A 23774-nucleotide genomic window follows, 5' to 3' on the forward strand; every position below is an offset into this window, starting at 1 on the left:
CATACACTCCTTGCGACCCCGTAATGTGTTAGCTAATAAAAGATTTCTACGTTGAATTTTCGTTACAATTACGTTGGGAAAACCAACCGATAGCTATCAGGAATTAGAACTGATTGGCTCAAGTAGCACGTCCCTCTGATTATTTGGAGATTTGTGCCTTGCCGTGACTTCTCATTATTTTCCAGATGGGAAGTGAAGTTAGGTGGAAAAACAGCCCAAAACAAAAAGAAACAATTTTTTCTGTATCCTGTAACACCCCCTATGGGTAATCGTAAAATAGCCAATTATCCCTGGCAAATAATTTCAATTGATTTCGTTGGTCCCTTGCCTCGAAGTAAAAAGGGTGATCAACATATTCTCGTTATATCTGACTTGTTTAGTCAATGGATTCTATTACATCGAGAGCACGGGGTTGTGTGCCATCCTGAGAGATCTTTGGTTTTTTCGGAATTCAACTCCTGAAATCATTATCACTGATAATGCAAGCTATTTCGTCTCCAAAGAATTCAAAGCACTAATTGATAAATTTGAGATCGTGCATTGGCTTATCTCACGTTATCATTCACAAGCTAATCCCGTCGGACGGGTTAATCGAACCGTGAATGCCGCTATAAGAACCTATGTTAAAAGTGATCAGCGACTGTGGGATACTAGAATAACCGAGATTGAAACCATATTAAATTCCCACCCGCACAGTTCCACTGGTCTTACTCCGTTTTTCATTACTCATGGACACGAAATTTTTACGAAAGGGTCGGATCATCGAATTTCTCACACAGAGAAAGTAACGACTTTAGAACAACGTCAAAATAGCAGACGTGATCTATTCACCGATATTTATTCTATGGTTAAAAAAAATTTGGAAACTGCAAAAAAAATTTGCACTAATCAATATAATTTAAGGCACCGAAAATTCGCAAAAGCTTTCAAACCAGGCCAACTTGTATACCGTCGCAATATGCGCCAGTCTAGTTCCGCCGAAAATTATAACGCTAAGTATGGTCCACAGTTTTGTCGTGAATACGACTTACTTTACTATGGGGTGCCTTTTCAAAATTAGCCTTATGGAAGAATGGGCAGAACTTAATCGTGAATATCTCGACTTGTATTGACGGCAGCAACATAATTCTTTCACTATTTCATCAAAAATATGATCAGGAATTTAGGATAATATTTTGAACAGTGTGAGATAACCACAAACAACTCAAAAATTAGGTTTTCTCAAAATTTGAAAACAACTCGGAAAACTCTTTACTTTTGCTTGGCTTTTTCGTGCAAGGACGACGATTTTGAGGTAGTCAGGAAAATATCCTCATCTGAATGCGTATAAAAGGGGAACCGTGGTCGAAAATCGATCATTTCTTCTTGTGTGTTCGATGGAACCAGACGTCGCAGAATGATTTATCATTTGCTTTCCGGCCATCGAGGGAGCGATATCATCAACCAACAGCGACGGAGAATGCACGTTCTGCGTGGTTAAAACCTCAAACGCTCAGGTCGCAGTTCTCATTTACTTTCCGGTTGTCGAGGGAGTGATGTCATCAACCAGCAGCGACGGAGAGTGCACCTTCTGCGTGGTTAAAACCTCAAACGCACAGGTAACAACTCTCATTCGCTTTCCGGTCATCGAGGGAGTGATGTCATCAACCAGCAGCGACGGAGAGTGCACCTTCTGCGTGGTGAAAACCTCAAACACTTAGGTAGCAACTCTCATTCGCATTCTGAAACTGGGTTCTGGAACTATATTCCGGAACTGATTTCAGTTTCGAAATGGTAGTTCTAGAATTGCTACTAATTAATACTCGAAAGTATAAAGAAAGAGTGTCAGTTTTATTCGTATTCACGACATCCAGTTATGTCTCTGACATTACACACTCGTACTTTTTTAGCCTGCAAGGTAAAATCTAAAGTAGGCAGCTCTTCATATGAGTTAGAGGACCTACAAGGCAAATCTTTAGGAATTTGGCCAGCAGTTCACCTGAAGCTGGGTTGAACTAAACGTATCGAGGGCAAACGGATGCTTGGTTCCAATAACGTTCCTCATTAGAAAAAAATTGTATTAAAAAAAACCCAAGCATTTGACGTCAAATCCATAGTAAATCAGCGATTGACGGTCAATCACAGAATGATGATCGATTTCGTACGCCGGTGTGAGCGACGATTCGTTCTCGGATTATTCCGGACGCAGAGAAAGAGATAAATACAGAAGCTTCTACTTAGATTTATATAATAATAGTTGTAGGTCGACCGATAACTGCATGTATACTGATACACCCAAACCTCCATTTACGTAACTTATATATGTATATATGTATTAATATACGTACGCATGTGTGCAAATATTTGTATTTCTGAATACATATAAATATTAATGAAGTAAAAGCGATCATTTATATGTATAAATATATACACATATACGCAGTGAGTGTGTAAGCATACATACATACATATTTTTTTTTTTCTCTTTATGCGATATTCGCCTAACCAGAGACATTTTTGTAGAAACAGAAAATGAAGATTATAGAATGATAGTACTCAAGAGAGAGCAAGGATGTGAATATATAGAACGGAAAATGAGAGACGTGACAGAGGGTCATTTAGGCAAGCAGAAATCTTTTAGTAACTTAACTTTTACCTTCTACCAGAGGAGTCGGGCTTAGGCATCTGAACAATGCGAATCGCCCAAGTCTCTGGTATGTCGGAAAGTAGTGATAAAGGTCTTTTACCATTTACTATCCGAACCGGCAAAAGAAAAGTTACTAGAAGTTGTCACTTTTTTACTTGCGACGGCCTTATCACACACAATGAGTTCTTCACTGCATGGATGTTTTTTTTTTTCTTTTATCTCTATACGGCTAGTTGAACATCGGAATGGAAGGTTTGTTTGAACTATTGCTTATGTGCCCAGAGTCACAGCGTGTTGGCTGTTTAGTCCAGGTTGTAAGCGGCGTTCAGCAGCGCTCCACTCATCGCTACCTGATGGAAACCCATCAATTAACTTTTTTACTTTTTTCTTTTTGACGACTTAAGTCAATATTTCTTTTTTTCTCTTTATGCGATATTCGCCTAACCAGAGACATTTTTGTAGAAACAGAAAATGAAGATTATAGAATGATAGTACTCAAGAGAGAGCAAGGATGTGAATATATAGAACGGAAAATGAGAGACGTGACAGAGGGTCATTTAGGCAAGCAGAAATCTTTTAGTAACTTAACTTTTACCTTCTACCAGAGGAGTCGGGCTTAGGCATCTGAACAATGCGAATCGCCCAAGTCTCTGGTATGTCGGAAAGTAGTGATAAAGGTCTTTTACCATTTACTATCCGAACCGGCAAAAGAAAAGTTACTAGAAGTTGTCACTTTTTTACTTGCGACGGCCTTATCACACACAATGAGTTCTTCACTGCATGGATGTTTTTTTTTTTTTTTTCTTTTATCTCTATACGGCTAGTTGAACATCGGAATGGAAGGTTTGTTTGAACTATTGCTTATGTGCCCAGAGTCACAGCGTGTTGGCTGTTTAGTCCAGGTTGTAAGCGGCGTTCAGCAGCGCTCCACTCATCGCTACCTGATGGAAACCCATCAATTAACTTTTTTACTTTTTTCTTTTTGACGACTTAAGTCAATATTTCTTTTTTTTTCTCTTTATGCGATATTCGCCTAACCAGAGACATTTTTGTAGAAACAGAAAATGAAGATTATAGAATGATAGTACTCAAGAGAGAGCAAGGATGTGAATATATAGAACGGAAAATGAGAGACGTGACAGAGGGTCATTTAGGCAAGCAGAAATCTTTTAGTAACTTAACTTTTACCTTCTACCAGAGGAGTCGGGCTTAGGCATCTGAACAATGCGAATCGCCCAAGTCTCTGGTATGTCGGAAAGTAGTGATAAAGGTCTTTTACCATTTACTATCCGAACCGGCAAAAGAAAAGTTACTAGAAGTTGTCACTTTTTTACTTGCGACGGCCTTATCACACACAATGAGTTCTTCACTGCATGGATGTTTTTTTTTTCTTTTATCTCTATACGGCTAGTTGAACATCGGAATGGAAGGTTTGTTTGAACTATTGCTTATGTGCCCAGAGTCACAGCGTGTTGGCTGTTTAGTCCAGGTTGTAAGCGGCGTTCAGCAGCGCTCCACTCATCGCTACCTGATGGAAACCCATCAATTAACTTTTTTACTTTTTTCTTTTTGACGACTTAAGTCAATATTTCTTTTTTTCTCTTTATGCGATATTCGCCTAACCAGAGACATTTTTGTAGAAACAGAAAATGAAGATTATAGAATGATAGTACTCAAGAGAGAGCAAGGATGTGAATATATAGAACGGAAAATGAGAGACGTGACAGAGGGTCATTTAGGCAAGCAGAAATCTTTTAGTAACTTAACTTTTACCTTCTACCAGAGGAGTCGGGCTTAGGCATCTGAACAATGCGAATCGCCCAAGTCTCTGGTATGTCGGAAAGTAGTGATAAAGGTCTTTTACCATTTACTATCCGAACCGGCAAAAGAAAAGTTACTAGAAGTTGTCACTTTTTTACTTGCGACGGCCTTATCACACACAATGAGTTCTTCACTGCATGGATGTTTTTTTTTTTCTTTTATCTCTATACGGCTAGTTGAACATCGGAATGGAAGGTTTGTTTGAACTATTGCTTATGTGCCCAGAGTCACAGCGTGTTGGCTGTTTAGTCCAGGTTGTAAGCGGCGTTCAGCAGCGCTCCACTCATCGCTACCTGATGGAAACCCATCAATTAACTTTTTTACTTTTTTCTTTTTGACGTCTTAAGTCAATATTTCTTTTTTTTTTTCTCTTTATGCGATATTCGCCTAACCAGAGACATTTTTGTAGAAACAGAAAATGAAGATTATAGAATGATAGTACTCAAGAGAGAGCAAGGATGTGAATATATAGAACGGAAAATGAGAGACGTGACAGAGGGTCATTTAGGCAAGCAGAAATCTTTTAGTAACTTAACTTTTACCTTCTACCAGAGGAGTCGGGCTTAGGCATCTGAACAATGCGAATCGCCCAAGTCTCTGGTATGTCGGAAAGTAGTGATAAAGGTCTTTTACCATTTACTATCCGAACCGGCAAAAGAAAAGTTACTAGAAGTTGTCACTTTTTTACTTGCGACGGCCTTATCACACACAATGAGTTCTTCACTGCATGGATGTTTTTTTTTTTTCTTTTATCTCTATACGGCTAGTTGAACATCGGAATGGAAGGTTTGTTTGAACTATTGCTTATGTGCCCAGAGTCACAGCGTGTTGGCTGTTTAGTCCAGGTTGTAAGCGGCGTTCAGCAGCGCTCCACTCATCGCTACCTGATGGAAACCCATCAATTAACTTTTTTACTTTTTTCTTTTTGACGACTTAAGTCAATATTTCTTTTTTTCTCTTTATGCGATATTCGCCTAACCAGAGACATTTTTGTAGAAACAGAAAATGAAGATTATAGAATGATAGTACTCAAGAGAGAGCAAGGATGTGAATATATAGAACGGAAAATGAGAGACGTGACAGAGGGTCATTTAGGCAAGCAGAAATCTTTTAGTAACTTAACTTTTACCTTCTACCAGAGGAGTCGGGCTTAGGCATCTGAACAATGCGAATCGCCCAAGTCTCTGGTATGTCGGAAAGTAGTGATAAAGGTCTTTTACCATTTACTATCCGAACCGGCAAAAGAAAAGTTACTAGAAGTTGTCACTTTTTTACTTGCGACGGCCTTATCACACACAATGAGTTCTTCACTGCATGGATGTTTTTTTTTTTTTTTTCTTTTATCTCTATACGGCTAGTTGAACATCGGAATGGAAGGTTTGTTTGAACTATTGCTTATGTGCCCAGAGTCACAGCGTGTTGGCTGTTTAGTCCAGGTTGTAAGCGGCGTTCAGCAGCGCTCCACTCATCGCTACCTGATGGAAACCCATCAATTAACTTTTTTACTTTTTTCTTTTTGACGACTTAAGTCAATATTTCTTTTTTTCTCTTTATGCGATATTCGCCTAACCAGAGACATTTTTGTAGAAACAGAAAATGAAGATTATAGAATGATAGTACTCAAGAGAGAGCAAGGATGTGAATATATAGAACGGAAAATGAGAGACGTGACAGAGGGTCATTTAGGCAAGCAGAAATCTTTTAGTAACTTAACTTTTACCTTCTACCAGAGGAGTCGGGCTTAGGCATCTGAACAATGCGAATCGCCCAAGTCTCTGGTATGTCGGAAAGTAGTGATAAAGGTCTTTTACCATTTACTATCCGAACCGGCAAAAGAAAAGTTACTAGAAGTTGTCACTTTTTTACTTGCGACGGCCTTATCACACACAATGAGTTCTTCACTGCATGGATGTTTTTTTTTTTCTTTTATCTCTATACGGCTAGTTGAACATCGGAATGGAAGGTTTGTTTGAACTATTGCTTATGTGCCCAGAGTCACAGCGTGTTGGCTGTTTAGTCCAGGTTGTAAGCGGCGTTCAGCAGCGCTCCACTCATCGCTACCTGATGGAAACCCATCAATTAACTTTTTTACTTTTTTCTTTTTGACGACTTAAGTCAATATTTCTTTTTTTCTCTTTATGCGATATTCGCCTAACCAGAGACATTTTTGTAGAAACAGAAAATGAAGATTATAGAATGATAGTACTCAAGAGAGAGCAAGGATGTGAATATATAGAACGGAAAATGAGAGACGTGACAGAGGGTCATTTAGGCAAGCAGAAATCTTTTAGTAACTTAACTTTTACCTTCTACCAGAGGAGTCGGGCTTAGGCATCTGAACAATGCGAATCGCCCAAGTCTCTGGTATGTCGGAAAGTAGTGATAAAGGTCTTTTACCATTTACTATCCGAACCGGCAAAAGAAAAGTTACTAGAAGTTGTCACTTTTTTACTTGCGACGGCCTTATCACACACAATGAGTTCTTCACTGCATGGATGTTTTTTTTTTTTTTCTTTTATCTCTATACGGCTAGTTGAACATCGGAATGGAAGGTTTGTTTGAACTATTGCTTATGTGCCCAGAGTCACAGCGTGTTGGCTGTTTAGTCCAGGTTGTAAGCGGCGTTCAGCAGCGCTCCACTCATCGCTACCTGATGGAAACCCATCAATTAACTTTTTTACTTTTTTCTTTTTGACGACTTAAGTCAATATTTCTTTTTTTCTCTTTATGCGATATTCGCCTAACCAGAGACATTTTTGTAGAAACAGAAAATGAAGATTATAGAATGATAGTACTCAAGAGAGAGCAAGGATGTGAATATATAGAACGGAAAATGAGAGACGTGACAGAGGGTCATTTAGGCAAGCAGAAATCTTTTAGTAACTTAACTTTTACCTTCTACCAGAGGAGTCGGGCTTAGGCATCTGAACAATGCGAATCGCCCAAGTCTCTGGTATGTCGGAAAGTAGTGATAAAGGTCTTTTACCATTTACTATCCGAACCGGCAAAAGAAAAGTTACTAGAAGTTGTCACTTTTTTACTTGCGACGGCCTTATCACACACAATGAGTTCTTCACTGCATGGATGTTTTTTTTTTCTTTTATCTCTATACGGCTAGTTGAACATCGGAATGGAAGGTTTGTTTGAACTATTGCTTATGTGCCCAGAGTCACAGCGTGTTGGCTGTTTAGTCCAGGTTGTAAGCGGCGTTCAGCAGCGCTCCACTCATCGCTACCTGATGGAAACCCATCAATTAACTTTTTTACTTTTTTCTTTTTGACGACTTAAGTCAATATTTCTTTTTTTCTCTTTATGCGATATTCGCCTAACCAGAGACATTTTTGTAGAAACAGAAAATGAAGATTATAGAATGATAGTACTCAAGAGAGAGCAAGGATGTGAATATATAGAACGGAAAATGAGAGACGTGACAGAGGGTCATTTAGGCAAGCAGAAATCTTTTAGTAACTTAACTTTTACCTTCTACCAGAGGAGTCGGGCTTAGGCATCTGAACAATGCGAATCGCCCAAGTCTCTGGTATGTCGGAAAGTAGTGATAAAGGTCTTTTACCATTTACTATCCGAACCGGCAAAAGAAAAGTTACTAGAAGTTGTCACTTTTTTACTTGCGACGGCCTTATCACACACAATGAGTTCTTCACTGCATGGATGTTTTTTTTTTCTTTTATCTCTATACGGCTAGTTGAACATCGGAATGGAAGGTTTGTTTGAACTATTGCTTATGTGCCCAGAGTCACAGCGTGTTGGCTGTTTAGTCCAGGTTGTAAGCGGCGTTCAGCAGCGCTCCACTCATCGCTACCTGATGGAAACCCATCAATTAACTTTTTTACTTTTTTCTTTTTGACGACTTAAGTCAATATTTCTTTTTTTCTCTTTATGCGATATTCGCCTAACCAGAGACATTTTTGTAGAAACAGAAAATGAAGATTATAGAATGATAGTACTCAAGAGAGAGCAAGGATGTGAATATATAGAACGGAAAATGAGAGACGTGACAGAGGGTCATTTAGGCAAGCAGAAATCTTTTAGTAACTTAACTTTTACCTTCTACCAGAGGAGTCGGGCTTAGGCATCTGAACAATGCGAATCGCCCAAGTCTCTGGTATGTCGGAAAGTAGTGATAAAGGTCTTTTACCATTTACTATCCGAACCGGCAAAAGAAAAGTTACTAGAAGTTGTCACTTTTTTACTTGCGACGGCCTTATCACACACAATGAGTTCTTCACTGCATGGATGTTTTTTTTTTTTTCCTTTTATCTCTATACGGCTAGTTGAACATCGGAATGGAAGGTTTGTTTGAACTATTGCTTATGTGCCCAGAGTCACAGCGTGTTGGCTGTTTAGTCCAGGTTGTAAGCGGCGTTCAGCAGCGCTCCACTCATCGCTACCTGATGGAAACCCATCAATTAACTTTTTTACTTTTTTCTTTTTGACGACTTAAGTCAATATTTCTTTTTTTCTCTTTATGCGATATTCGCCTAACCAGAGACATTTTTGTAGAAACAGAAAATGAAGATTATAGAATGATAGTACTCAAGAGAGAGCAAGGATGTGAATATATAGAACGGAAAATGAGAGACGTGACAGAGGGTCATTTAGGCAAGCAGAAATCTTTTAGTAACTTAACTTTTACCTTCTACCAGAGGAGTCGGGCTTAGGCATCTGAACAATGCGAATCGCCCAAGTCTCTGGTATGTCGGAAAGTAGTGATAAAGGTCTTTTACCATTTACTATCCGAACCGGCAAAAAAAAAAAAAGTTACTAGAAGTTGTCACTTTTTTACTTGCGACGGCCTTATCACACACAATGAGTTCTTCACTGCATGGATGTTTTTTTTTTTCTTTTATCTCTATACGGCTAGTTGAACATCGGAATGGAAGGTTTGTTTGAACTATTGCTTATGTGCCCAGAGTCACAGCGTGTTGGCTGTTTAGTCCAGGTTGTAAGCGGCGTTCAGCAGCGCTCCACTCATCGCTACCTGATGGAAACCCATCAATTAACTTTTTTACTTTTTTCTTTTTGACGACTTAAGTCAATATTTCTTTTTTTCTCTTTATGCGATATTCGCCTAACCAGAGACATTTTTGTAGAAACAGAAAATGAAGATTATAGAATGATAGTACTCAAGAGAGAGCAAGGATGTGAATATATAGAACGGAAAATGAGAGACGTGACAGAGGGTCATTTAGGCAAGCAGAAATCTTTTAGTAACTTAACTTTTACCTTCTACCAGAGGAGTCGGGCTTAGGCATCTGAACAATGCGAATCGCCCAAGTCTCTGGTATGTCGGAAAGTAGTGATAAAGGTCTTTTACCATTTACTATCCGAACATATATATACATATATAAGGTTCGTAAATGGAAGTTTGGGTGTACAGTAATAGATATACCCAGAAGCAGTCACGTACCCAGAGGGGGGGCCCGAGGGGCCCTGGTCCCTCCCGAAATCAAAAATAGATTTATAATTATCTAGAAGATCTTGATAGACATGTGTTACAGAAATAACAAGACAGTAAACGTAAAGAAATGTAATACAATAACAGTTCCAGTGGAAAAGTTTAAAGTGGACACTATTAAAAACACCCGTAAAAGGCACACTGAAAATTAGGTACATAAGCAATCTTCAGTAACATTATTTTTTATCTTTGGGCCCCTCCCGAAACAAAATCCTGGGTACGGGCCTGCCCAGAAGAGTAAATTGTCTGCGGGATAGAGTGAATGAGTCGAATGAAAAGGATGAGAGTGAGTGATAGTTGATTTTCGAGGCCTCAAATCAGGAGTGAACGGGAACGAAAGAGAGCGATAAAGCACTATATTTGATAACAATCCACCGAATCGGGAGGAACTCTTCAGATTCAGATTTCCTGATATGTGAGATTCAGATTTCCTGATATGTGAGATTCAGATTTCCTGATATGTGAGACTATTACCGTTTTCGTTTTAGAACCTACACGCGGGCAACTCTGAATCCGAGTAAAACGAACACGTAGTACGCGTTCTAAACAACAACTCATATAAAAAAGAAAAAATAAACAAACTCGCATGAATGCGTGGTGCGACCCGAGAAAATTTTCAGAGCGAAACTACGCGATTGGAGTCCGATCTAGAGCGACACCAGGTTGCTAAAACAAACTCATCAAAAGTTGTTTTGGCGACTCTGGGTCAGCTCTCGGGCTGCTCTGATCAATAAACGAAAACGGTATATGATGGCTATAATTGTCGATAAATAGAACAGTCGTGACTTGGATTTACAGCAGTATGCGAATGATGATAAAAACAAGTCGTGTTCGCGATAGACGAACGTAGAGAATTGAGTCTGTCGTGTCTGAGCCATATCTAGAACATTTGACAAAAAAAATACTATTGCATTTTTTTCTCGAGTCCGAGGAATATTGTAACCCACCGGTTCCAATCCGTTTCTCAAAAGTATATTTTTTCCATTTTCTTATGTACATTTTTTTCAATCACTGTAAAACGTTTGAAAGTATCATGCTAGTTGAGTCAATATTCTGGAAACAATGTTGCAGCTTGTTATCAAGGTACGTTTCCAATGAGTACCTAATTTGAAAAAACGAGCTTTGGTAGCGAGATGTGGTTGACTCAGCAAGTAGTGATGCTGTGAGTAGTGACTCAATAGGAGATTCAAATGTAATCAAATGACCAACTGACGGGCAACTTTAAAATTCTTATATTGATTTATATAACTTTTAGTTTTAACAACATTCAATAGACTTAAATAAAATTAGATAAATTGCGCCAAGTCTTTTTTCTCATCAATATTTTGATATGAGTTCTGCTTGACATCCATCGCTGGTTATTGTCCAGTGGTACCACAGTATCCGTTCTTCGAGATGAGCTTGAGACGAGCCCGAGCCGAGCTATAAAAGAGGTCAGTGTAAAGGCGAGAATTCTCTTGTATAATTTTGACACTAGTACGGTTCGGAACGTGGTGATACGACGCGCGGGTGATCAAAGGATCACCAAAAGTTACGATCGGGCTTACAAAGTGCGGAGGTGAAGTCGCAGAGTGGTGGACTCAGGTCCAAGTGTCGCCAAAAGAAGATCGGAAAAGTGAACGTTAGAAATCGACTTTTAGTGCGAATGCCCGATGTGTGTTATAGTGACTTTCACCTCCTCTAAAAAAAACCACTCTAAAGTGCACAATAAAAAAAATCTAGTGTCGCGTGTCGTATAAGTGCAGACCGTCCATCAACATACGGTCCCCGTTCCGGCCACGAATTTAGAATACACCAGTGATATTGGCCTAAAGTGTGTAGTACCCTCCCTGGATACGGGTGCTAGTGATATCGACGGAGACAGCCTCAACGAAAGAAACCGCGGCCATAGCGCTGTCCGGCTAACGAACGGTGCGACAGCCATAGTACGTCGGAGTGCTCTGATCTCGTGCATCGGGATCGCCAGCAGCAGTTGTTCGGATATCGTCGAAGGCGCCCAACCGTCCGACGGCCGCAACGATTATGCATGCCAACGTTTTTTTTTGTGCGCAAATATTTGAGTTACTTGAATAGTTGACTAAATTACGCCTTGTTACATTATTGCCTGATTTTCACAAATGAAATGCTTTTAATAATAATTTTTATGCTTACCTTAAATAAAATTACCATGAGTTTTGACCTTCTAATAGATTTGTTTTATTATATATAGTAAAAGAAAATTGTGAGACCTTTGAGATCCGGGTAAGTGTTATTTTGTTGATCGCTCCCCTGTTGCCCTGAGAGTTTTATGCAGGTTAATATTAGTTCAAATAAGTTATTTCTTAGAACAGAACAAAAGTTTTGTTACAATCCGCGAAAGGATTCCGACCGTTCTGATAGGAATTAGAAGGCTCATTTAATAAAACCTACAATCCTCGAATGATTTTTGAGATTTTTCAAAAGCGACACCATTATGAGCAGAAGTAAATTTGACACCCCTTAAGCGATGCCAATTTATCTACTAAAACCATTTAAGGTCAAAACAAAAAGGATTCATTCAATTGAAACAAGCTTACTAATACAATAGCTAGTGAACCAAAAAACATCGAAGATTACATTGGGGGTTTGGGCGTGACATAATTGCTGAATGACGCCTCACAAAATTGAAATTCAACATTCATTCATTCATTCATTTAGTAGTGCCACAGATAACAAAATTTTTCAAAATCCTGTGTAAATTTAAAATTTTCTTTACGTTGGAAACACTTCTGTCACCTGCTCGACTGTTCGTTGCGATCTTTCAAAACGTTCCACTACGTTGCGGAACAATAACAAAATTCTCCTGCCTGTTATAGAAATATTCCAACAATTTGAACACTTATCACGCGATTTCCCTAAGTGTTTAAGACAACTTTATTAACATTTTAACCAACATCAAAACAAAAATCATGGGTGAAGTGAATGTTGCACCCAAAATTTTGGCTCATGTGAAAGCGCACTGACATCTGCAACTGTTCACCATGCTGATTGAGCAAATTTTTCACACAGTTCATATGTGAACCTGTATATCTGAGGTAGTGCTTTTGCTCCAGTGGGTGTAGGGAGGGTTAACATCAAGCATGATCATGTTACAACACTTAGTTGATTGGTACTGTTTTTTTATGGGTGACAACAATCTCATTACCTCGATTCTGCAGAAACTCGACCTCCTGGTGCACCTTTCCATAATCGTATCAGCATCCCGACGTATAACATTGATATCAAACTCAGTGGAATCACATACGATGATAAGAAGAATGATACCTGTAATATCGAATGTAGATATGAATTTCCATCGGTAATTAGCAATGAAATTATTGATACATAAATTTGTTATGTAACATTATTCAGATTTTTTGTTACGTCATTTTCTGTACAAAATTGGAACTTCAGACGAACTAGGCTTCGCACTCAAACGAACACCAGTAACACTGGTGAAAATAGATGTCATCATCGCATAAATAGGTACCCATCTTTGTAACCTAAGCGACAAATTTCATTGCGTGATCAATTTGATATAGTGGTTTTCAGCTGGACATAGAATGCGACGGAATCGTCGCAGAATAGCGAAATAATGAGCGTCAGAACCACAGATGCCAGGTTTTCAGATTGGTATGTAAATTTGCAATTTCGTTTGTTAGCAGAGTTTGCAATTAAGCAGAGTTTTTTGCAGATTTTCGAAATTTTTATAAACAATCGTCCAATTTAATGACTTTTCTATTACTGTAGGGTTTTGTTTGGTTTTTCTCGTCATACTTTCCAATTTTGAGCTCGCATAGGAGCATTTATAGTACGAAGACGCCCAAAATTTCACCAGGTATCTCTACCAGAATATTAAACAGTTGTTTTAACCCTAATGCTGCCTGTTATATTGAAATTAAATAGCATTAGAGCCACAAGACAGATAAATTGGCTGATGGATTGAAGTCATTGCAGTTTCAGATGGTAATATTTCTTAGCGACAAGTGTTATTTCATTGTTCATTGAAAGCATCAACAAATGTTTCGAGTGGACTATTTACGATTTTATGTAATAGTTTATTTTTGTAGTCAAAATCCACAATGTTTCGAATAAAGCACGAGACCAAGGCGTCGATTAAAACAATATATGAATGAAAAGAAAAAAATACTAAGCACAAAATAACCATTATTATTATTTTTTCCGATTTATGGGGTACTCTGGCCGAGGGGGACTAAGCACAAAATAACCATTATGTCAAATAAATAGCACAGGGTTAAAAAATCCGTGCAAGTTGTAGCCGATGACAAATCTCATACGCATTATCAAAATGAATTCATTATGATTGAAGTTTACTTAATAATTATTTCGCTAATAGAAATTTTTCATTGTAACGATCAATTTTTTTTCTGGCTTGTAGTCTCGAAGGGGTTGAATCGATGCGAATAACAGTTTCTTTGCGGCATTTTGTCGCTATCTTATCGCATCGCAATCTTTTCTAGCCGAAAGTGGAAATTACAATACGTAATACACGACTACCTTTTGCTGAAAATTGGAGAGCAATGTTCTACACTCGGTCACCAGTTAAACGTTGGTTTGCTTGTATCGTGCAAACGTTCGTACGTATTGAGAATTGATTGGTATTATGTCATCCTAACAACTGCTTAAAGGTATTTTAGTCTTCCACAGTGAATCTTCTGATCATTTAGTATTGTATCCACTTCGGTCTAGACCCTCAGGGCCGCCTAGAAGGGAGCGAGGAATTGGTTTTGTTCTTCATAATAAAAAATGCGGCTAGGTATCGCCAAAGATCAGGCGCGTATACAGGGGGGGGGGGGGTTTTAGGGGTTCAAAAGCCCCCCCCCCCCCCCGAAACAAAAAATTATAACCCATGGGAAACATTGTGATATAAATTGTACATGTGTTGATTTATCACCATGTTCTAAAACCCCCCCCCCCCCCCCCGAAAATTTTCTCCCTGCCAAAGATATAAGAGAAACATGCCGAGGAATTGTGCAGTGGATGCGGTGGGGAAACAGCAAAGTAGAAGCAAAACGTTCTGTATTCCCGAAATATGCACATTTACTGAAACCTCCAGCCTCCGCAAGGATTAAGATATTTTACAAAAGCGACACTATTCTTCGTATCCGGAAGAATACAGAACGATTCGCAATACTTATTAGCAGAAGTAAATTCGGTACTTCATAAGGGATGCCAAACAATATGCTAAAACCTTTTAAGGTCAATATAGAAAGGATTCATTTACTTGAAAAAAAAAACGATGAACCCCTCTGACCAGGCGCGTATACAGGGGGGTGTTTTAGGGGTTCAAACCCCCTCCGAAACTCAAAAAAGTATGACATTATGTAAACTCTTTTTTTCAAATAAGTAAAAAATAAAATGAATAATTTTCAACAAACGACTCCACAATAAAAAAATTTCAAATAATTATATAAAAAGTTCCATTTGTATGGAAATTGATCAACATGTTCTGAAACACCCCCCGAAATTTTTTTCTGGGTACGCGCCTGCCTCTGACTGTAGCTCCTTGCCACATTGGGTGAGAAAAGATGTTGATCCATTAATTTTAGCTCTCCATACACATATTAAACCACAAAAAACCCAGCTACGTAGTGGCATCAATGCGGAACAGTTATATACTAGATGATATCATAAATCAAATAAATTTGATTTATGATGATATGACATATCGAAATCGCATTCACACACATCACGCGAATAATACTCAGTACGCAGAATAGTAGTCATGCAATACTTGAGTTTACTATGTCCAGTCAGAGCTTTGACCAGAGTATTACAATGATGCTTGAAAAGATGGACATTTTGACATTTTCAGATTCAAATTTTGTAACTGCCAAAATGGTAAATGATATTTAAAAAATCCTGTTTTAATCCACCTATAATACTGTGGTTTTCTTCAAAATAGTTTTCTTCGATTATTGAAAGAATAACCGAAATCGGTTTGTTTGGCTGTCTACTGACAAAAACTATCAATTGATGAATATTTGAGGTCGATTTAAATAATTTTTGACGATTTTTTGCCCTTTTCAATGATGGTGTAGTTAGAACACATATTTCCATTTTTTATGCACATTTTACATCAATATAGAAAATAGTTTGACTTTTCGAAATTCTATGTTTAATTAATTGGTGAATCAATAGTAAAAAAAAAAATTTCTCATTTTTGGTGGGCGTAGGGTGGTTATATATGGAAAATTGTGAAATTTTGGACTACTACCAAGTCGGTGATCCATTGATTGATGAATCAATAGAAGTTCGAATTAAATAATTTTGCATACTTTATGTTAATGTAGGTAGAGTGGCTCAATGCGAAAAATTGCAAATTTTTAAACTATTGCAAACCTGATACTCTATTGATTAGTTAATCAATAGCATTTCGATTAGGATAATTTTGGGCATTTTCAACGAGCGTAGGGTTCCTGTATATGGAAAATATAAATTTTTTGACTAATCTTATTTCGATGCTCTATTGATTGATCAATCAATAGCATTTCGATTAGGATAATTTTTTAACACTTTCAGCGAGCGTAGGGTGGCGCAATATGAAAATTTGTAAATATTATGACTTTTGCTGATTTTATATTCCATTTAATAGTGATAGTTTCGACGACCGTAGGGTGGTGCTATTTACAAAATTTTAAAATTATTTGAAAAATGTTAGTATTTGAATTTGCAGATTCGATACTTTATTGAATTAAATTCGAATACGATAATTTTGGACATTTTCAGTGGGCGTAGAGTGGTTTTATATTAAAATATGGGAATATTTTACCTTTTGCTAATTCAATGTTTAATTGATAGCAATTGGAATATTAGAATTTTAAGCATTTTTTTCGGTGGTAACGCAGCTTTATATGAAAAATTGTGAATTGTTTTGGCAAACTGGACACTGTTTTGTTTAATATATCAATAATAGTGGTGGTGAACCATAGGATTTAAACATGCAAATCTTTGAAGTGCCTGTGATTTTGACGCGCTATTTCTTTGCTTATCAACTGAAATAGAATATTAATTTTGATGCTGTAGGTAGGCATGTCATCGAACCATAAATAATAAAACTACGCATCGAATGGAGTTCTTTTGACTTTCCCCGATTGTCTGTCAACTGAATGATTTGGAATATATTGCTTTGCTGAACAGAAAGCGAACTTTAGCGTAAACCGAATGAACAGCTTTTGCATATTTTTGCTAGGAAAATATTTTTGAACAAATATGTACAAAGCATTGGTGTTTGGTGTTTTTTACCACTACTGGTATGGAATTGGAAATAGTATAAAAATTACTATTCTCTATATTAAGCCATCCAGCACTCGCTGAGAATATCCAAAATTAACTAACTCTAATTGCAATTAATGCACTAATGAATATAGCATCGAACATGCAAAAGTCAAAATGTTCATATTGAACCACCGCTCGCTAAAAACGTCCAAAATCATCCAATTCTACCTGCTCATCAATGATGATTCGCTCATCAATTTAACATTAAAACAGCATAAATCAAAATATTTTCAAATTTTTATATTAAACCCCCCTACGATCGCTGAAAATGTTCATCATTATCTTATTTGAACTGCTATTGATTCACCAATCAATAGAGCATCGAATTGACATTAGTCAAAATATTTTCCATATACAGGTATTTTCCGCTCGGTGAAAATGCCTGAAATAACTCAATTTTATTTGCTATTGACTCACCAATTTATTAAACATCGAATTTGGAAAAGTAAAAATAAATCCCTTTTTACTATTGAGCCACTCTACGTTTACTGAAAATGTCCAAATTATAGTCAAAAAGTTTACAAATTTTGCATACTCAGCCACCATACACTCGCTGGAAATGTTCCAAATTATTCAATTCTTATTGTTATTGATTCTATAACCAAAAACCATAAAATTTGCAAAAGATCAAAAACTTACTATTTTCCATATCGAGCCACCCTACGCACACGGATAATGTCCAAAATAATGCTATTTCAATTGCTTTTGATCGTTTTATCAATCGAGCAAAAGAATTTTTTGTGCTGATCACGTTGTCGTGATTTCTGATCGGTGCTACAACAAAATTGCGCTGCCATCAGCTCATTCGCAGTGACTCTACTCTCCATGACTGCTGCTTGCGGCTGGTGTGACTGGGTACGTCTACACGTTTTGTTGTCAGTTGTTGGACTGAGTCCGTGGACGATTGGGCTGCTTCCTTTATTCTTGCGAGCAGCTAGTGAGAGAAGGTGAGAGAGACTGCTGCTGGTCTTCCTGGACACGTCTACACGCTTCGCCATCGGAATATCGAATGAGCCAGTGAACGCATTTTTTTTTTTGCATAAATATCTGTTTATTAATCTTATTTTTGTGTATTACATCAATATTTTACAGTACAAGTGTTTTGACCCTTTGGCCTTTCATCTTTGTTGTTCATACGATTCGTTATTAATATTAGGTGTTTTAGTTACTCTTGTTTTACATACTAATGTTTAATCATAATATTTATTTTAATTATTTATAAAATATCTACCTACTTATAACTATCCCTAACCTATTACGTACAAATTTTGAATTATTTGTATTTCAGAGATTGAGCACCTCTCTTCAAATTTCGTGCAGTATTGTTCGAATTTTTGTTCTAGTATATCCAGTGAGGCCATCTCATGTACTTCACTAGTCCTTGTCCAAGGGGGTAGATTTAGAATCATCTTTAAGATCTTACTTTGAATGCGCTGAAGCCTAAGTTTGTGTGACTGCGTATTAAATTGCGGGGTAGATGATTTGTTTATAAACAGCCATCTGATTCTTCAGGCACAGTTTAGATGTTCTACAAATCAGCGGATACAGAGACCTAATGAGTATGCTGCATTTTTGAACGATTTTGTCAACATGTGACCTGAATATCAGATGTCTGTCAAAGGTGAGTCCTAGATAGATAACTTCGTCGGACCATTGGATGACCTCATCACCGAATCGTATTCGGCATTCGTCTGATGGAACAAGTTTTGGAGATCTTGAATGTGGAAACAAGATGACCTGAGTTTTTGCTGCATTGATCACAATTTTCCAGCTTGTGAAATATTCCGTTAAAGCGTCCAGACCTGTCTGTAGTTTATTCTTCAGAGCATTAACGACACGACCTTTATAAAGAATGGCAGTATCATCAGCAAATTGTGACAGAACACCACCACCGGGAAGAGGTGGGATGTCTGATGTAAAAATGTTGTATAGAATGGGACCTAGGATACTTCGCTGGGGTACACCAGCAGGAATAGTAAATCTTTCTGAAAGTGCATTATTCAGAGAAACCTGGAATGCTCTATTTGCAAGATAATTTTTGATAATTTTAATAAGATACATGGGAAAATTATACCGATGCAGTTTGAACACCAGGCCATCGTGCCACACATTATCGAATGCCTTATCAATATTCAATATTGCCATGGCAGTCGTTTTGGACACTGATTTGTTTTGCTGGATGATGTTGTTAACCATTGTGAGTTGGTGGATGGTGGATCTTCCTTTCCGGAACCCAAACTGTTCTTCCAGAAATATATCCTGTTCATCTGCGAAAGCAAGAATTCGCCTTTGTATTGACTTTTCAAACAGCTTGGATAGGGCAGAGAGTATGCTGATGGGCCGATAGCTCTTGAAAAAGGAAGGATCTTTCCCCGGTTTCAAAACTGGGATAACTTTAGCTAACTTCCACATTGAAGGAAAGTAAACAAGCTCTCAGCACATGTTAAAAATTTTAGCTAAGAAGACAAATGAGCGAATACTCAAATGTTTCAGCTCAATGTTGAATGTGTTGTCGAAACCGGGGGCCTTCATATTTTTGGATTTTTTCACAAAAGCCATCAGCTCATTCGCAGTGACTCTACTTTCCTCAGGAACCAAGCTGTCTGATTGGTAAACCTCAGCTACGCTATCAGCAACGGCTCTTTCATATGGACTAACAATGTTGAGTCCTACATTGTGAGAACACACAAACTGCTGGCCTAGCGCATTTGCCTTCTCTACTGGTGTGATTAAAGGTATTCCTTCAGCTGCGTCCTGGGGTGACATCAGAGGAGGAATAGGCTTCGGTTTTTTCTTAAGCACCTTCGTTAAAGACCAGAAGGGCTTTGAATGTGGGAGAATTTCTCGAAGCTTTCGCTGGAAGTTCCTGTTGCGAAGCTCAGATATCCTTTCCTGGATTATCCTAGTTAAGTTGTTATAAGTAGTCTTCCTATCTAGGTTGCTAGTTCGTTGATACTGCCTCCGGTAGATATTCCGAAGTCGGATGAGTTTCTTGGTGACACTGTCGATTTGAAGAGAGGAACTCGGCATATGTTGTACTGGAACCGTCCTATCACGAGCGACTGTGATTGAATGCTGGAAGGAAGATAGGGCCGCATCGATTTCCATCGGGGAATCAAGTGGCAAATCGATATTAATAAGTTGGTCGGCGATTTGTTGAAATTGGACCCAATCGGTGCGATAATAGTTCCTCCGAGGTTGAATAGGCACTGTTTCTGGTGAAGATCCCAACGTCAATATTACTGGAAAGTGGTCAGAAGAGAGCTAGTTGTAGACAACCGGAGAGCTGTCTATGGCGATGTTGCTGATGAATATATCCAAAATGGAATGAACTCCCGATCTGGAAAGTCGCGTTGGTTGATCCGGAGCGAAGATGTTGTATTGTCCAGCTTCGTAATCTTCGGCAAGTACGAATCCGTTTCGATTCTGTCTTCTGTTTCCCCACAGCTCATGCCGTGCGTTCAGGTCCCCAGCAATGATGAATTTGTTCTGTCGTCGAGTGAGCATAGCCAGCTCTCGCTTCAATGATGCACACGTACCATCTCGAAGATTGGTTTGTTTGGGGCAGTACGCTGCAATGATGATGATGGGTCCCATCGTCGTTGTAATCTCAATTCCGATGGCTTCTATGAGTTGCAATTTAAAGGCTGACAGAAGCCTGTGCTGAATGGATCGTTTAATGGCAATGGCAACTCCCCCTCCTCTGGTAGTTGCCCTGTCGAGCCTGTGAATCCTGTAATTGGAAAAAAAAATAGAAATTTCAAGTTTAAGATGAGTTTCAGTTAAAATAGCAATATCGGCATTCTTCTCTTGAAGAAAGTCGGACAATTCAGCAGTTTTGCTCCTGAGTGAGCAAGCATTCCAGTTTACTATAACCAACTCATTATATTGCATATTCGATGATGAATTTGCCTAAGGCGTTGATTTGATCTTACCGCGTTCTGCAGTTTCGTAGTTTTGTTGTCATTGTTTCAAAAATGACGATCAGTTGTTCAGCAGAGAATAAATCACCAGAGTAATCCTTTGCTTGTGGTTGATTATTACCCCATCCATGAGGGATTTTTGAGGAAGATTGTTTTTGTGATCCAGCGGCTGAATCTTTTGGATTGCTGCAAGGAAGTGGCGGCAAATTTGGAATATCCCTCTTCGGTGGGAGCCGTGGGAAATTAACTTCATCCTTCTGTGGAACATTCTTGCGCGTTGATTGTTTACGGGACGCCTGTTGTCGAATTTTTGTGAACTCAGCACGTTTGGGACACGATTTGCTAGTAGTTGGATGGTCGCCATTACAGTTCACACATTTTACAGCGATGTCATCTAGTAGGCAATCGTTGGTATTGTGGCAATTCCTCGCTCCATGGCCGTAGTTCAAACAGTTCGTGCACTGTGTGACATCCCGATGTACCGGTTTATACTTTTGCCATTCGATGATTATGTGAAATAACGATTTAATCGTTTTCAGTTGACTCATGGTGATGGAGCCCTTCTCCAGATGAATCAGGTACAGTTGATGTCTAAACTTTTTGTCCGTATAATGTCGTTTCATTTTAAACACCATCATAGGCTTTAGTCCAGCCTCCGACAGTGCCTGCTTTAGTTCGGCTTCCATCATGTCGGGTAGACCTCGAAGTACAACCTTCATAGGTTTGTTGGCGGCAATATCGTGTGTGAAGTATTCCGCTTTTGTCTGCTTCAGATGACCTTCCACTCCTTTGTAGTGGTTCAAAGCCGGAACAGTTATTTTGTAGCCTTCAGTACATAAACGGATTGTTGCCTGTAGTCCTTTGCTGATCAGTGTGTTGAAATCCGAGCGTAGAGTTGGTGGGAAGCCCTTCAGGTAGAAAGGCGGCATTTTTTCCTTCTTCTGCAGTTCCTCTTCGACATCAACTGGCAGATCAGCATATTGGTTTTTACTCAGCAAACGGTCGTTTACCTGTACATCACTTGGCTTCAGACGCTTAGCATCCTTTGAATCCTTCTCGGATCTATGGCGCGTTTTACCCATAGCTTGGGTAAGTAGAAAACTGCGAATAAAAGATAAAACAAAATCGAAATTAGTCGTAGTAGGTTATTCGTCTATCCACATCGAGTGTTAGATGACGAATTAGCCAGTGAACGCTGGGACTGCTTCCTTTATACTAGCGTGCCGCCAGAGAGAGGAAGAGAGAGAGAGAGACTGCCGCTTGCTACTGGTCTGTTCAGGTGCGTCTGCACGCTTCGCCGTCTGAATATCGAATGAGCCAGTGAACGCATTTTTTTGCATAAATATCTGTTTATTAATCTTATTTTTGTGTATTACATCAACATTTTACAGTACAAGTGTTTTGACCCTTTGGCCTTTCATCTTTGTTGTTCATACGATTCGTTATTAATAATAGGTGTTTTAGTTACTCTTGTTTTACATACTAATGTTTAATCATAATATTTATTTTAATTATTAATAAAATATCTACCTACTTATAACTATCCCTAACCTAATACGTACAAATTTTGAATTATTTGTATATCAGAGATTGAGCACCTCTCTTCAAATTTCGTGCAGTATTGTTCGAATTTTTGTTCTAGTATATCCAGTGAGGCCATCTCATGTACTTCACTAGTCCTTGTCCAAGGGGGTAGATTTAGAATCATCTTTAAGATCTTACTTTGAATGCGCTGAAGCCTAAGTTTGTGTGTTCGTGCACAGCCCCGCCAAACAGGGACTGCGTATTCAATTGCGGGGTAGATGATTTGTTTATAAACAGCCATCTAATTCTTCAGGCACAGTTTAGATGTTCTACAAATCAGCGGATACAGAGACCTAATGAGTATGCTTCATTTTTGAACGATTTTGTCAACATGTGACCTGAATATCAGATGTCTGTCAAAGGTGAGTCCTAGATAGATAACTTCATCGGACCATTGGATGACCTCATCACCGAATCGTATTCGGCATTCGTCTGATGGAACAAGTTTTGGAGATCTTGAATGTGGAAACAAGATGACCTGAGTTTTTGCTGCATTGATCACAATTTTCCAGCTTGTGAAATATTCAGTTAGAGCGTCCAGACCTGTCTGTAGTTTATTCTTCAGAGCATTAATGACACGACCTTTATAAAGAATGGCAGTATCATCAGCAAATTGTGACAGAACACCACCACCCGGAAGAGGTGAGATGTGATGTAAAAATGTTGTATAGAATGGGACCTAGGATACTGAGGTACACCAGCAGGAGTAGTAAATCTTTCTGAAAGTGCATTGTTCTGAGAAACCTGGAAAGCTCTATCTGCAAGATAATTTTTGATAATTTTAATAAGATACATGGGAAAATTATACCGATGCAGTTTAACCACCAGGCCATCGTGCCACACATTATCGAATGCCTTATCAATATTCAATATTGCATGGCAGTCGTTTTGGACACTGATTTGTTTTGCTGGATAACGTTGTTAACCCTTGTGAGTTGGTGGATGGTGGATCTTCCTTTCCGGAACCCAAACTGTTCTTCCAGAAATATATTCTGTTCATCTGCGATAGCAAGAATTCGCCTTTGTATTGACTTTTCAAACAGCTTGG

The 23774-nt window shown here is 38.5% G+C and overlaps 1 protein-coding gene across 6 annotated transcripts in view; it reads right to left on the reverse strand.

Moving 5' to 3' along the window:
• The window catches only part of LOC131432980 (allatostatin-A receptor), a 133939-nt gene that overhangs the window by 85266 nt on the left and 24899 nt on the right, over positions 1 to 23774 (reverse strand). For 4 of the 6 annotated variants that reach the window (XM_058599671.1, XM_058599672.1, XM_058599669.1 and 1 more), the window contains one exon: positions 13087 to 13205. The exons of the other annotated variants lie outside the window; for them this stretch is intronic. In XM_058599671.1, the coding sequence (XP_058455654.1) occupies positions 13087 to 13205 (119 nt within the window). The remainder of the gene's footprint in view (positions 1 to 13086; positions 13206 to 23774) is intronic. 6 annotated transcript variants of the gene reach the window in all.

This window comes from Malaya genurostris, chromosome 2 (genome assembly GCF_030247185.1).
Source record: "Malaya genurostris strain Urasoe2022 chromosome 2, Malgen_1.1, whole genome shotgun sequence".
Classification (NCBI taxonomy): domain Eukaryota; kingdom Metazoa; phylum Arthropoda; class Insecta; order Diptera; family Culicidae; genus Malaya; species Malaya genurostris.